The following is a 14777-nucleotide window of genomic DNA, read 5'->3' as shown; positions in this document are numbered from 1 at the left end:
TCTACATCCCGTGTCGTTTATTACTCCCTCTTGTTATCCCTCGCCACCACTTTGTTACTCCCGTTGGTCCATTTTATTCTCCTTCTTGCCCCAAACTCACCCCAAACGCCATGTTGCCAGCTTGAGCTTACAACGTGGTATGGTTGACTAGATCTCCAAACTATTATGATAGGCGGGTAATATGCATGGCGACATGTGTATGTGGTAGACAAAGATGCAGATTACATATCCTGCAGTTACATTTGCAGAAAAGGGGGTGATGTTTTGTAAGAAAGTTTTGGATATGAGAATAAAGAAGAGTGGTTACATGTTTATTTGCAAGAGGAGAATCGGGAACACTGTTGTTGTTGCTGCAACAAAAAGAGAAAAAGAGCGCTGAAAGGAGACCCCTTTTCCTTTTTACTCCTACACGCGAGATCTTTGTATAAAACATGGTGGGTGTTCACCCATAGTGTTTCTTCACCTCTTGACTCGTTAATACGATGAAATCGCCACATCACCTTTTTACAGCCGAGATCACGTTTGCTTTGGTGCTCTTTTTGTTACGAGACGCTGTCGCTCAACCACAACAGGAAGGTGCTGCCGTAAGAACCAATGGTGGTAATGCAGCAGCAGCAGGTTCCTCGGGAGCACCTGGTTACTCTTGTGACCCCGCCGTTTGCCAAATTGCCAACAACTGCCACTGTGCTTCCAAAGACCCGCCCAATGGGTTGTCACCCCAAGACACACCGTAACTATCCATAATACCCCTATTTTGAAACGAGCAACGAGGGGAAATGATTACTGACAAAGATGACATCTTTAGTCAATTCGTCACTATTACATTCGATGACTCTATCCAGCCTTCTCTTATGGATACCGCAAAGCAAATCCTTAATGTCACGTAAGTGAAAATGATTCTCTCAACCCAATTTACCGATTGTATGGCTGATTGATCCTTAAAGGAACCCGAATGGATGTTCTGCAAAAGGCACATGGTATGTGCAGCAATAAAATGGGACAAGGAAAACAAGGGCTGATGATACGTTTAGGTTTACCTCCATGCAGTACACTGATTTCTCGTTGGTGCAACAATGGTATTCCTCGGGAAATGAGATCGCTGAGTAAGCTGTCAAACGCAATCATGCAAATGGTACAAGTCAGCTGACGTTGTTTTTCTTTCCCGATCCAGCCATACATTTACACATGTGGGTGATCCTTCAGAAGGTGAGTTGTAATGCGATCAAAACGTAAATAAGGTTAAGCTCATCATCATCATGATCCTTTAAAATCCGTAGAGGAGATTGCAAGTTGTCGCCAAATGCTCAACAGCTATGGAGGCGTACCGAATGGCAAAATCCAAGGTTTTCGAGCCCCCTTTTTAAACTACACTGCCAACACGCTCAACACACTCAAGAAGCAAGGCTTTGCATATGATTCAAGTGCAAGTGCTATTCCAGGGGATGCCTATTGGCCATACACTTTGGATTATGGCATGGCCAATGACTGCTGGACGGGCATTTGTGGTACCAAAGTGCCTGGTATATGGGAAATTCCAATGTACGCTGTACCAGATACAGGTGGCATACCACAGCTGATGGATGTGTATATGGCTGGGAATCCTGAAGAAGTGACCAAATGGAGCACCGATGCATTTAATACTCACTACAATGGTAAACGACAGCCATTTGGTATCTACATCCACCCCAGTAAGTACTTGATATCATCAATGCCATCCACTTTTCATTAACACAAAGGCATGTACATAGCACATCTTACAGGATACCCGGGGTTGCCGGATCCTAAACCCAAGCTGGACGGGTTGATATCGTTTATCAAATCCGTAGCTGACAAGCCGGATGTGTGGTTTGTGACCAACCAGCAACTACTACAATGGATGAAGAATCCTGTCAAGGCATCCGAGCTTAAGAATCAAGATTATCTTAAATGCCAACAACCTGTGATTGACAAAGAAATCTGCAACGGCTTGGATGATAATAGCAACAATCAAGTGGATGAAGATTTGACCAACAATTGCAATTTTGGTACCACAACATTCAAGACATGCTTCAATTGTCCAAGCACGGCACCCACGCTCAGCACCCCAGTACCACCCTCTTCTGCCAAGAATGGTACCAATGGCTATCGTTATCCTCTCCCCGACAATTGTGATACCGAGTGGTGGGATCCAATTGGCAACCAATGTCTTTGCACATCGTCAACATGTCAATACAAGGATACGGCTGTGCCTGTCAGCTCTTCTGGTAAAGATGGTGCCAATGGAGATGGCACATCATCCGCTGCAGGAGGCATTGTTAATACTGTCAAGGACAAAGTTGATACAGCTGCTTATCTTGCCATTGCCACATCCATCTATGCTTGGCTGTGATCCTTCTTTCTTTTATTATTGCAGTGCTTTTCTCTCTCTCTCTCTCTCTCTTTTGCTTTCTAGTAATTGCTTTGATTCGTTTTAGTCTTATTGTCCCATTGAAAAAGTAATGAAAACCAACTTTGTGAATCCACTGAAAGACTCATTCTTGTAACACGCTGAGGCATAAAGGCCACCATGCATTTGCAGCATGCGTGAATCATTTCCCACTCCTCCTCTTTCTCAGTAACAGCGTGTTTGACACACCCCAATGTAAGTGAAGTAGTATCGTGTACAAGAAAGGTACCAATCGACACTCATGCCCATTGTCTTTGTCTCCTTAACTCCAGGACGGATGGCAGCGATCCCGTCCGTCGACTTCCTTTGGAGGTCATGCACATGATCTTTATGCGATTGACATATGCCGACTGCAAGCGATGCATCACCGTGAGCGATCGTTGGAGAGACGCTTTATTACATTGGCCTCGACTTTATCAAAGGCTGGGAAGCTACAACTATGACCTTGTCAAGGACAATGCTGATCACGTGCGCAGCGAGTGGATTACAGAGTTGGATTTTTTCTTGGAGGAGCACATGTTCAGGAAGTTGCAGTTTATTGTGCGTCTTCATTGCAGCAATGTACGAACAAGTAAGTATTACAAGTATGGGCACAATTGATATGTAATGGTAACAACACTTTATCTTCTTGACATAGTCAAGATACAATGCAAAGGGAACAAGACAATGACCAAGTTTATGGAGCTATTGAAGCAAACGGGCGACAAGTTGCGATACCTTGAGCTCACGGTGACAGACGATGCTGCTTCCTTCAATGATCCTATTCGACAAGTATTCCAACATTGCCCCAACCTGGTCTATTTCGACTATCAGGAATCGGGTATTCTACTTGACAAGGGCACCTACGGCACCATTGCGACCTCACGCATGATGAGTGAATATCCAGTACTACATCATTTGACCCATTTGCATTTGGGGATGACTATCATTGGTCCAATCGACATGTGCTCCAACATTATCAAATATACGCCATCCTTGATACAGTTTTCCACATCAGCAAAAACTTGCCCTCCTATATCAACGCTCACTACAGCATGTCCACAACTATCAACCGTGTTTCGTGGATCGATCAATGGATTGAGTATGCAGGCTTCATGTGTCCAACGCCTACATTTATATGAGCATGATCCTTTGGTTGGCCCGGCAACGCTTAAAAATGACGACCTGAATGATACGACAACAGCTACATCATGCCTGACAACAATCCAGACCCATGTCACCAATGAGATCTTACCCTCCAAAACCATACGTTCACTTGCTGTGAATTGTAGCGGCAGCAACAACTCTGGCCTTGTACTAATGATGGACGACTCTTCATTTCCAGCGCTTACCACGTTGTACTTATCCGACGATCCCCGTTCATGCAGTTTAATGACACCACTTGCCGCCCTTGTGAAGCATTGCCCCAACCTGATCCACCTTGGTTTATCATCACAGCGATTTGTTAACGATGACAATGTCGTCTTTATCATGAATAACATGCCGCACGTGACATCCTTGCAATTGGTCGGTCCATCCAGCCATGTATCAAGCGAAAAGCTTGTACAACTTGCGCATTGTGACAACTTGAAGCATTTGAATCAATTACGCTTTCGACGCCTTGAACAAGTGAACGATGACGTACTTGATGCCTTGATGGAGACACGTTTGGATACGCTTATCAGTTTATCATTGGAACACGGCCTCGGGGTCACAGATGCAGGTGCTCGACGCCTTGTGGATGCATTAAAGGACAAATCTCAGCTACGTCGACTTAAACTTGGTACTCTTTTCTGCGGCAGGACGTTCTACACCATTGTGAAATATGCACGTACACAATTGCCACACATTTCTGTCACCGATGAGTTTGGAGACATTCTGAATCATTCAAAACACGAATACCCATGATTGCTCAATTACCCCTTTGTTATATTATTAAAACATGATCAACGATAAGACATTACTTGCAATGATTGGTGGGTTATTGATGAAAGGGATATGTAAGCGTACTAAATGGCATCACTTGGATCCAATGATGAGTCTCCAACCCTTGCTCCCTCCATTGTAACTAAGCTAGCCAGCATTCATATTTTAGCTTGATACGTTAATCCAAATGGTAGTTGTATTCGTCAATGTAAAACAAAGATATCATGATATATATACATGGATGGGATGGGATGGGATGGGGGTTAAATTAGGGTTGTCATGTTGGTTGTGGGGAGATCACTTTTCATCGGTTACTGTTGCTGCTGGTTGTTGTTGTGAGGGGCGTCCAACTTGCACACTTGGATCTTGACCAACACGAATGGATGAAGGACCCACCGAGCTTAGCACATGGGATGGACCAGGGCTATCATTATATGCATCCACAGCTTGTTGATAGTAGCTCCTTGCAGGTTGATGCCATTGATGTTCCAACTCGTCCACCACATCACCCAAACGCACACTGCTGCGTGTATAGACCCGGCACATGGTTTGGATGTCATGGTCCTTGCTGTCAAGCTTGGGTCTGATTTCCACTTTGACACGCTCATGCTCATAATCGCTTACAAAGAAAGATTTGACATAGTTGTAATAGGATTGCTCGCTGTCGTGCAGGTAGTGCAAGTCAAACACAAGTTCAGTCGGCGGGTTCTCATGGTGCTGCTTGTCGTTGAACAAGTTGTACTCAACCACCAGATTCGCATGCTCTCGCATCCAATCGATAATTTGTTTACGTGTGCCATAGAATACCCAACGTGATGTGTTGCCAGAGCTCGTCAATGAGATCTTGTCATGAAGCAATGGGGGAGGAACAACCCTTCCGGGCATAGACTCTATCATAGACCACCAGTTAAAAACACACTTCGTCATAGTATCCCACTATCATGCTTACCCATTTCATAGCCGACTGCAAATGTCATGTTGTAAAAGATATGAGAGTAGTTTCGAATAAAGAAATGTAAAAAGACAAAGGCCACGGTTGGTTTTTATGTGAAAGAAGAGTGGATCGGAAATGGATTTCCGGTTTCCATGATTTCTGTAGTGCACAAGTGGAACATAGATCGCAACGAGAGTGCTCAGCTGGTGTTTGCTCTCCACTCACACGACCGAAACCATGCAAGCGGATCATGCAACATTTTTTTGTATCATAAGAATCATCATTGATGTGTGCTCTTTTCATATCAACATTCATACCATTACATTCGTATGCATCATCGTTGCTATGCTACAACGAAAAAATGACCATCCTTATATGCTTTGTTGTCAACAAAAGAAAGAAAAAAGACGAGGTAGCATATGCCATCATCCCTTGGACCAATGGCTATTTTTGCTCAACGGATGTCTGCCATGTAACCGATTTGGTTGGCCAAGTGTCTTCCGACCAGCCACATTGGCAGGGATCAACAGCGCGCCACTTGGCTCATCCTCCCATTACATGGTACAATAGGTGGCAATCCTATTTATGACTTGAGCCCAAGTATATAAAGTAGATTCGGATACAAATTGTGTTTTATTTTTCTATACAAGGAGATGGGGATATGATCGCGAAAGGGATGGAGATGACAAAGGACAAGGTGCTAATAAATAGACATGGCTGTTAAAGCTCTTAGATACCACGACCACCAGTGACTTCAAGAGTATGACCAGTGATGTAGGTGGCAAGGGGAGTGCAGAGCATCATGACAGAGCCAGCAACCTCTTCAGCGTTACCGGCACGACCAAGAGGGATATCAGCATAGGGGTTAACCTTAGCGGAACGGTTGGCAGTAGGGACACCAAGGGCGACCTTTTGACCATCAATTTCAATGGCAGTACCAGCTTCCTTAGCACGAGTGAGACGAGTATCAACCCAGCCGAAAGCAACAGTGTTGCAGCGGACACCGAAAAGACCCTACCATATGCCATGTGAATACTAATGCCCTTTCTCATCCACGCATGTAACAACAACATACCCATTCCTTGGCAACGGTCTTGGTCAAACCAACAACACCAGCCTTGGCAGTAGCATAGTTAGCTTGGCCAACGTTACCATGAAGACCAGAAGTAGAGGAGATCTATTACAAAAGATGGATGAGTACACATGTACATTCTAAAAGAGATAATAACTTACGTTGACAATGCACTTGTTTTCACCATCCTTCTTACGCTAAACAACAAATCATCATGACATATTAGAAAAGAAGAATTGAAAAGATGTATATGCCTAATAACACTTACGAGGTACTTGGCAGCAGCACGAATGATCTTGAAAGGAGCGGTTTGGTGAACAGTGAGCATGGATTCCCATTGCTTGTCGTTGATCTTGTGAAGCATGCCATCGTGGGTGTAACCAGCATTGTTGACAATGTGATTGATCTTGCCGAAAGCCTTGACGGTTTCCTCAACGACCTTTTCGGGGAAAGCAGGGTCCATCACGTTGCCGGGAACAGAGATGGCGCGACCACCAGCAGCGTTGATGTCAGCAGCAACTTGATCAGACTTGGCTATATGCAAAAAGAGTGGTGTGGATGGGTCAATAAGACAATGCCTAAGCATACCATTACTTTGCTTTTACGTACCAGCATCAAGATCGGTGACAGTGACAAGAGCACCTTCACGAGCAAAGAGTTCAGCAGTGCTCTTACCAATACCTTGACTACTCCATGGGTTAGTTGCATGCCAATGAAGGTATATGAAATGAGCTGCATGAGGCCTTACCCAGAGCCGGTAATGATAGCAACGTCGCCAGCCAAAAGACCTTGAGGATAGTTACCAGACAAGTGGCCCTTGATAGTGTTGAGACGGTCGGAAGCAGACATGATAAATAAAAGTAAGAAGAGAGTGTGGGGTTATAAAGAAGCTTTGGAGGGAAATGGCTGCTTTTATACCTATAACACGACACAATTCGAATAAGTCAGCAAGTTTAGCGGAATAACAAATTTGCTTTCCCAAGCAGGCGTGCATTGACAGCCGATTTGTAAGGAAGATCATCCGCTTAAGCTTTGCGCTCTCACACAACTACTCTCGCTCTCTCTCTTTTCCCCTCCCTCCCTCCTCCCCCTTTTAGTGTGGTGCATTGCATTCACATCCTCAACCTGTTTAACTTGTCTACGTACATCACCTGACACATGTCCCCTTATAAAAAGTAGGCTTTGTTGTGTAAATCCACCAACACATATACTCTATGACAAATGTCATATACCCACCCCGCAACATTGGCATGATTGAAAGTATAGTGATTATATTAGCTCAGATTTGTGCTTGCAAAACGCAGTCAAAAATTATAAAGTAAGCGGAAATCAATGCCCGTGTAAAAACGATTCTCAGCGTCTTGCACCAACAATCCTGCAGGTAGTCATTGTCAACAAGCCATTATTGAAGCACCTTCAACCGGCAAATAGTATCACACTCACTAATCCACATCACATCGCTGATCCAATCCTCCTGTGTCATGGCTTTTGACTTCTTCTTATCTTTATTGATAATACGGTCCATTCTATCTACTGTATCACGAATGCTTGATTGCTTGAATTCCTTCAGCTGTTGGACCAAATCCTGTTTTAATATAAATTCGGCCATGAGTAAGACCACTTCCTATCTTCTCTCTCTTTCTGAATACCTTGATCAATGTAAGGTGATCCAAAACTTTCGGGATTCCGTTTCTGTGAATCTCTATGAGTGTCTTCGGATAGTGAAATTCATCTTGAAACCTCGTTCAAGATGAGATGCCTTTGTCTGTCATCTTTAAGATGCTCACATGGCATGTCGTGCCCATGATTTGTATCATTGGCGGGAAGCCTTCAGATCACCACGATGCGGGCTGTAGCAGACTATGCCGCCTAACCCAACTTTGCCCATGGATCTTTGGAGGTAGCTATATCGAAAGGGACGTGAGTACGTTCTTCATCAAGCAAGATGATTAGGTTTTACCTTAATAAAAGAGCCAAATATCACAATGACAACATTGTCAATGAAAGTAGGATAACAATGAGACACTAAAGATCATTGTGGATATTAGCAAATAGGTCGCTTACAAAGAGTGCTATCCATCATGGCACTTACCAAGGGCTTGTGAAGGTGTCGGCAATCAGAAGAGTGGTATGGCGGAAGAAAGAGAAGAGGTATTAGGAGCAAAATGGGCGACAACACCCTTGTTTATTATCTCTGTATGGTGGGCGTGGGAGAAAGAGTGATAAAATGAATGATGAAGTGATAGATTGGTGGGGCACCTTTACAAAGAGGGCCCTGGAATCCTTGATGTCCATGCATAAAAATAAGGACCTGCTGAGATAAACAAGGTGGCAACATTTAAAAAAAATGGGTGGTTCTTTATGGTGGCTCTTATTGGCGGGTATTTCTGAGCAGGAAAACCTGTTGTGCGTTGGCCATAGTATAACATTATCCACTCTTGTTTAAGACGCACCATAACCATGGATACGTTATACAACCAGCAAAGGGATAAAGGTCATCCAGCACCATGAATGATGCATTTTATTATAAAGGAAAGGAACAAAGAACGTTTTTTCAATACATGTATGGGGTGGGACAATGAGTGAGTGAGTGAGTGATTGTGGTCAAAGTCAAGGCCAGGCCCAAGCCCTGTCGTTCGGAAACAAGGGGTCCGCTGCTAGCTTGTAACTGGTTCTATAAACAGTAAACGGCTGAATTGATTCATTTGGCGCCAAAAAAGCGAAACAGGAATGATCAAGCTATAACTTGGATAAGGTGATTTATCTTTTTTGTGCGTGTGTATGTTTGTTCACAAGATCGACTTGTACTCGGAAAAACCTGATGATCCCAAAGCATCCGATGGTTGTCAAATAAATTCTCGTGTATACGTTACATGATGCAACCATCCCACCAGGCGCAACTCTATGCTGCAAAGCGTTTCGCCGTGTGCTGCAAGAAGAGAAAGAAAGCGAGAGCTGGAATTTATCGGGGCACAAGCGTATTGAACGGTCCCGTTCCTTTAGCCTTCCTTCTCTCTCTCTTCTTTCTTTACAACTTTTTTATCCTCCTTTTCCTTTTCCCTCTTTTCTCGTTTCCCGTTGCCTCTCGGATATGACACAAGAGAAACCACTCAAGTCACTCAAGGCTCATGTCCAAAATGAGAGCATGACAGAACGTTTACTTAATTTTGAACTCGGTAACGAAACGCCATGGTGCACATCATGAACTTGGGAATGGTGCACGCGCCACACTCTACGCGTATCTTCGTTGGTATTAATGTCCAGACTCTATTTGGTATAGAGATAACGGGTCTCGTATGTCTTTTGGCTATTGGAAGTTGGTGGGCAGGGTCACCACTAGCAACACGGTGTCTACTTCTATCATACAAGATCGGGCCGGATGCATACGACAAGGGCAACGACGACATTTACTTTATTGGCTTTTGGGTGGTCGCCTTTACGTTTCTACGCGCGTTCTTTATCAAATACATCTTTCATCCGTTCGCAAGGTTGACCGGCATCGAGCCATTTGGTAAACGCCAACGATTTGCAGAGCAAGGATTCATGTTCACCTACTATGCCGTATTCTGGATCTGGGGAATGGTAAGCATGGATGATGATGGTAGCGGGGAATAACCGGGGCTTGAGGAGAGGATGAATATTGTCAACGGAAGGAAAGGAATGGAAAGGTGATTGTTTTATTTAACCGAGAGGTTCATTGTCACTAGTATCTCATGTATCACAGCCCTTACTGGTTCAACACGTCTTATTTCTGGATCGATTATCCCCATATCATGATGAAACGCGATATCAAGAGCTATTACCTCATGCAAACAGCTTTCTTTATCCAACAACTATATGCCCTTCACGTTGAAAAACGAAGAAAAGATCACTTCGCCATGGTCACCCATCACGTCATCACCATCACTTTGCTTGTATCCAGCTATTACACCAACTTTACGCGTATTGGCAATGCAGTACTTTGTTCAATGGATTTATCGGATTTGCTGTTATCGGTAAGCGTTTTTTAGCTATATCGGGTGATTCTTTTTCTTTTTTTGACATGTTTGTGTACGACATATGCATATCCAGTTGGCCAAGATTCTCAAGTACCTGGATTTCTCCACCTTGTGCGATATGACTTTTGCCGCATTCGCTATTGCATGGCCAATCACACGACATGGATTCTTCACAGTCATCATATGGGCAACAGCATGTAAGTCAATGGATAAGGATTATGACGAATCTAGGAGGAAGAGGAAATTGACATGGATGGGTAATTTGTAGTTGAACCACACAAATACCTCGACATGAAATGGGAACCTGAGAAGGGCAAATACTTTACGCCATCGACACAGAAAATGTACCTGACGTTGTTCTTGCTGTTGGATTGCATCATGATCTACTGGTTCAGCATGATTGTCAAGGTGGTCTACCGAGTCATTCAAGGAAAGGGGGCCGAGGATACTCGTAGTGATGATGAGGATGAGGAGGAAATGTAAGTATATAGGTGCATGGATGATGCTATTTCTCGGGATCAATGGGCTAAAACGCTCTCTTTTCTAGACAAAGGGAAAAGTCCAAAGAGAAGAAGAAGGTGCAGTAAATAAGATTCCACTTCCCCAAAAACAAAAAACCCAAAAAACTTGTATACTATGATAGTATTATTGTGTTTATAGTTGTCTGCTTTTAGATTCAAAAAAGACATCAACTCTTTCTTGCGTTTTCTTTTGTTTTTTCTACAATTTGCTGTCTCCACGTTCTTCTTCAACCACTTGTCTTGCTGGTTTTCGATTGCCATGATCCAGATCCAACTTTTCTTTTGCTTCCTCATATGTTTCAGCTGCATTGCCACGAAGTCGTTGGGCTTCATCACGGATTTCAGATTTCCAGTGCTCCCATTTGGTCTCTGCTTTATCCATAGCATTGTTTGCATCACGTCGAGTTTGATCCAATTTTGCACTAGCATCTTGCTTGCCTTGGTCAATAGTCGATCCAATTTGAGAAGCAGCTCTATCGGTCTTGGCAGCTGTATCTTGTTTCGTTTGTTGCCACGATGAATCCACTTGTTGGGCTTTGGCACGAGCATCATGTTTTGCATCTTCCCACTTGTAAGAAAGGTCATGGGCAGCATTATCCATCTTGTCTTCCACTCGATGTGCAGCAGCAGAAGCGTCCTTTTTAGTCTGGTCCCAAGATGATTCAGCATAGCGACCAAGTTGATCTGCATCCTTTTTGGTTTTTTCCCAAGCTGATTCAGTACGTCGGCCAAGTTCATCCGCATCCTTTTTGGTTTGTTGCCATGCATTATCAGCTTCATTCTTGGTTTGTTGCCATGCATTCTCGGCTTCGTTCTTGGTGCGTTGCCATGACGTATCAATATCTCGGCCCGCCTTGTCAACTTGTTCACGTGTCTCCTTCTTAACATGTTCCCACTCAGCGTTGGCGTCGTTGACAGCTTTCTCAGCATCCCGTTTGGTTTGTTGCCACTTGTTCTCGACATCATTGGCAGCTCGATCCCATGCAGCATTGGCTTGATTGACAGCACTTTCAGTATCTTTTTTGGTCTTCTGCCATGCTGCGTCAACACGATTAGCAGCTTCATTGGCTGTTTCCTCGACTTCGGCCTTGGTCTGATTCCACCATGACTCGGCTTGGTTGGCAGCTCTATTCGTCTTTTCATCCAATGCAGCACCTGCTTGGCCGGCAGTTTCCTTGGCGTCTTGCTTTGTCCTTTGCCATGTTGATGATGCTTCACGTGATAACTCATCCTTCTTTTGTTGCGCTTTATCAGCTGTAGATTTGGCATCGGCTTTGGTCTGTTGCCAAGTTGAACTTGCTCGATCAGCCGTTTCATGCACATCTTGTTTAGCTTGGTTCCATTTGTTTTCTACGCGATCCTTGGCTTCCTCGTATTTGGCGTGTGCTTCTGGATTCGACCATGCACTTGCATCAGCCACGATACCATCCACAGACTTATTGGCAGTGTCTTGTTGTACAACACTTTCGGCCGATCGTTCGCCATGTGCTTTGAGATGATGCTCAACAGCAAATGTATCAGCCTTATCAGCAAGTTCATGTGCATCTTCCTTCACTCGATGTTCAACATCCGATGCCGTGTTCTTTACACGTCGTTCAGCATTTTCAGCAGCATTGACTACTCGATTCTCAGCATCCTGGGCCATATGCCTAATCTCAGTACCAGTTGCTTGTAAATGGTCTCGGGCCAATTGAGCATGCGTCGACGTGACATGGGTGGCACCAGTAGTTGTGGTCGTTGTTGGTGGTGAATTAGCACGAGATGGGATAGGTGGCGTTGTCAAAATTGGTTGTCCATGATGTGCAGCATCTGATTCAGTAGATAGCGTCAATAATGGTAAATAATAATAAACTAGGATTGATTGTCTTACCATCCAAGTTTCTTTGTTTGCTGTAATACATGTAACCCGCTGCACCAAGTACCACAGCAGCCAACGCTGTCAACTTTCCTCCACTACCACCACCGCCACCACCACCAGGGGGAGGTGCTGCTGTATTATATCGACGAGACATGATAATCCTATTCACTGGAATACGTGTGGGTAGCATGGTGTGTATGTTTAATCGATAGAAAGGAAACAAAGAAAGAAAATGCCATACTATGGACCCTTGTTTATTGATTCATGCAAACTGCCCCCCATTTGTGAAACACAGTGCATATTGTTTCACGCACTCTTCGATACCCTTCCATTCTTTTATCGCAATAATGATGTAAGAAATTCCTTTTTATTATTACTGTTTGGGCTGCCATGCCATGAATCGCGTTAATCCTGTCTGTGGTATCTCAAAGAACGAGTATGCTATTGCAAAGGGGAAAGGGATATATATCAGCAACATGTCACGATGATGTTATTACACTCCTTGCTTACCTCTTGAAGCCACTAAAATGTCCAAGATGGGTGCCAGCACATCCTCATACTTTGTTGTATCCTTGGGGTCTCCTCCTGCTTCTTCTTCTTTAATCTCAGCTGCCCAATCCTTATTCAAGCGTCCCCATTGCATGAGATCTTGCTTCGAGAATACACAAGGGAATGCCCGATACAATGGACCAAAAAGATCGAGTTGTGTCTTTGGATCATTCGTCACATCGTTGACAAGATAATAAATAGGGTAACGCTTGTCGATTGTGTTTCTATATTCGACACATGCATCGAGTAATTCGGGTGAGCCTGTTTGGTTGACCATATCAGCGAGGCGTGATGGTTGGACAAGCATAGCGGCTGAAACAGCTTGATTGATTGGAATGTCACCAAAGATTTCCATGACAGAAGCCTCCATCACCTTTTGAGGAGAATGTTCGCTTCGTTCCAATTGTTGTCGAAGATTAAGATGCAATGCACTGTAACGAGATCGACCACCCAATGCTTGAGAGATTTGATCAGCAGCATATGAAAGTGGGCGCAGCTGATCGGGTGTCACAAACAATCGGCTGTTGAGCGCGCGCCTCAAAGCGGACTGCCCTTTGCTGTGGCGAGTTTTATATCGGGCTGCTGAAGAAAGGGCGCCAAATTGGATAAACGGAGCATCAAGAGCAATGAGGTCATCCGAGCTGAGATACTTCTTGAGAGGACTCGTCAATGGCTCTGCAGGTTGCATAACGATGGCACCATGCTCAATGCTACTTCCATTGGCTGCATAACTCATGGGATCCACCACAACGCCTTGATCAACGGGTATCGCTGGATTAGGCCATTCCATCACACGTACTCCAAATTCCTCTTCCAGTGCTCGCAAGTTGAAAAGTGATGACCAGCTAATTTCCATCCATTCATCAAGTGTATCACAAGGCTCAAGCTGCGTGCGCCAATCCTCTCTACCACTACGACATAGTTCTCGAAGTACTCTCTTGTCTTGGGCTTCGTATCGTTGTTTCAATTGCTCGAACGGCTGCCATGGATACGGGTGACCAAGACGTAACTTGGGTGCTACCATGATACGCTTTGTCTCATAGGCTATCCGAATCGCATTCCGGAAGGCTTCATGCTGCTCGGCAAACTCTCTATATATGTTCCATTGCGTCCATTAGATTACTTTTTCACTAGTTCATTCAGTCATTGCGTACCCATGAGGAAGCCAAGAGAAATAACGAGTGGGTGCCTGCCCGTCGTTGTATTGTTGGCCATAGTTTTGTGGCGTTGCTGGTGGTGGGTGTTGTTGCTGTACAGATCCTTTTTGCTGTTGGCTTGGTGATGGTTGCTGCAACCTTGGAACGAGATAAAAGATTAAAGTAAAGAGCACAACAACGCCTATGAAATAAACATAACGGCTTGTGCGTAACATGATTCAAGAAGAAAAGGAAAAGGAGGTGAAAGACATGCACCTAGAACCCGACCGCTGCTTTAAATTGGTAAATCTTACTGCACGATTCATTAGACTAATATTGTATCTACATTGATCACATTATTCTCTCTGTAATTTACAAG

At 44.2% G+C, this 14777-nt stretch overlaps 7 protein-coding genes across 7 annotated transcripts; 3 read left to right on the top strand and 4 right to left on the bottom strand.

The window, feature by feature from the left end:
• Positions 1 to 482: 482 nt before the first annotated feature.
• Positions 483 to 2368, top strand: O0I10_011680 (uncharacterized protein; the record flags this gene model as incomplete). Its single annotated transcript, XM_058491644.1, has 7 exons — positions 483 to 730; positions 806 to 883; positions 945 to 977; positions 1032 to 1103; positions 1172 to 1206; positions 1278 to 1688; positions 1749 to 2368. The coding sequence occupies 7 exons, from the start codon at positions 483 to 485 to the stop codon at positions 2366 to 2368; spliced, it is 1497 nt and encodes a 498-aa protein (XP_058337587.1).
• A 372-nt stretch (positions 2369 to 2740) lies between these two features.
• On the top strand, positions 2741 to 4312 carry O0I10_011679 (uncharacterized protein; the record flags this gene model as incomplete). Its single annotated transcript, XM_058491643.1, has 2 exons — positions 2741 to 2996; positions 3063 to 4312. 2 exons carry the CDS (start codon positions 2741 to 2743, stop codon positions 4310 to 4312), a joined length of 1506 nt encoding a protein of 501 aa, XP_058337586.1.
• A 315-nt stretch (positions 4313 to 4627) lies between these two features.
• On the bottom strand, positions 4628 to 5307 carry O0I10_011678 (uncharacterized protein; the record flags this gene model as incomplete). Its single annotated transcript, XM_058491642.1, has 2 exons — positions 4628 to 5220; positions 5280 to 5307. The coding sequence occupies 2 exons, from the start codon at positions 5305 to 5307 to the stop codon at positions 4628 to 4630; spliced, it is 621 nt and encodes a 206-aa protein (XP_058337585.1).
• Positions 5308 to 5993: 686 nt separating this feature from the next.
• Positions 5994 to 7185, bottom strand: O0I10_011677 (uncharacterized protein; the record flags this gene model as incomplete). The annotated part of the gene is made up of 6 exons (XM_058491641.1): positions 5994 to 6278; positions 6340 to 6441; positions 6498 to 6533; positions 6605 to 6870; positions 6946 to 7022; positions 7085 to 7185. The coding sequence occupies 6 exons, from the start codon at positions 7183 to 7185 to the stop codon at positions 5994 to 5996; spliced, it is 867 nt and encodes a 288-aa protein (XP_058337584.1).
• Positions 7186 to 9427: 2242 nt separating this feature from the next.
• O0I10_011676 (uncharacterized protein) lies at positions 9428 to 10921 on the top strand (the record flags this gene model as incomplete). Its single annotated transcript, XM_058491640.1, has 6 exons — positions 9428 to 9512; positions 9617 to 9918; positions 10044 to 10331; positions 10408 to 10531; positions 10603 to 10813; positions 10882 to 10921. 6 exons carry the CDS (start codon positions 9428 to 9430, stop codon positions 10919 to 10921), a joined length of 1050 nt encoding a protein of 349 aa, XP_058337583.1.
• Positions 10922 to 11054: 133 nt separating this feature from the next.
• On the bottom strand, positions 11055 to 12903 carry O0I10_011675 (uncharacterized protein; the record flags this gene model as incomplete). The annotated part of the gene is made up of 2 exons (XM_058491639.1): positions 11055 to 12664; positions 12726 to 12903. 2 exons carry the CDS (start codon positions 12901 to 12903, stop codon positions 11055 to 11057), a joined length of 1788 nt encoding a protein of 595 aa, XP_058337582.1.
• A 183-nt stretch (positions 12904 to 13086) lies between these two features.
• On the bottom strand, positions 13087 to 14634 carry O0I10_011674 (uncharacterized protein; the record flags this gene model as incomplete). Its single annotated transcript, XM_058491638.1, has 3 exons — positions 13087 to 13154; positions 13224 to 14353; positions 14417 to 14634. 3 exons carry the CDS (start codon positions 14632 to 14634, stop codon positions 13087 to 13089), a joined length of 1416 nt encoding a protein of 471 aa, XP_058337581.1.
• Between the last annotated feature and the right edge of the window lie 143 nt (positions 14635 to 14777).

The sequence above is a fragment of the Lichtheimia ornata genome (genome assembly GCF_029851405.1).
Source record: "Lichtheimia ornata isolate CBS 291.66 chromosome Unknown scaffold00097, whole genome shotgun sequence".
NCBI classification, from domain to species: domain Eukaryota; kingdom Fungi; phylum Mucoromycota; class Mucoromycetes; order Mucorales; family Lichtheimiaceae; genus Lichtheimia; species Lichtheimia ornata.
This window is presented reverse-complemented; position numbering and strand designations above follow the sequence as displayed.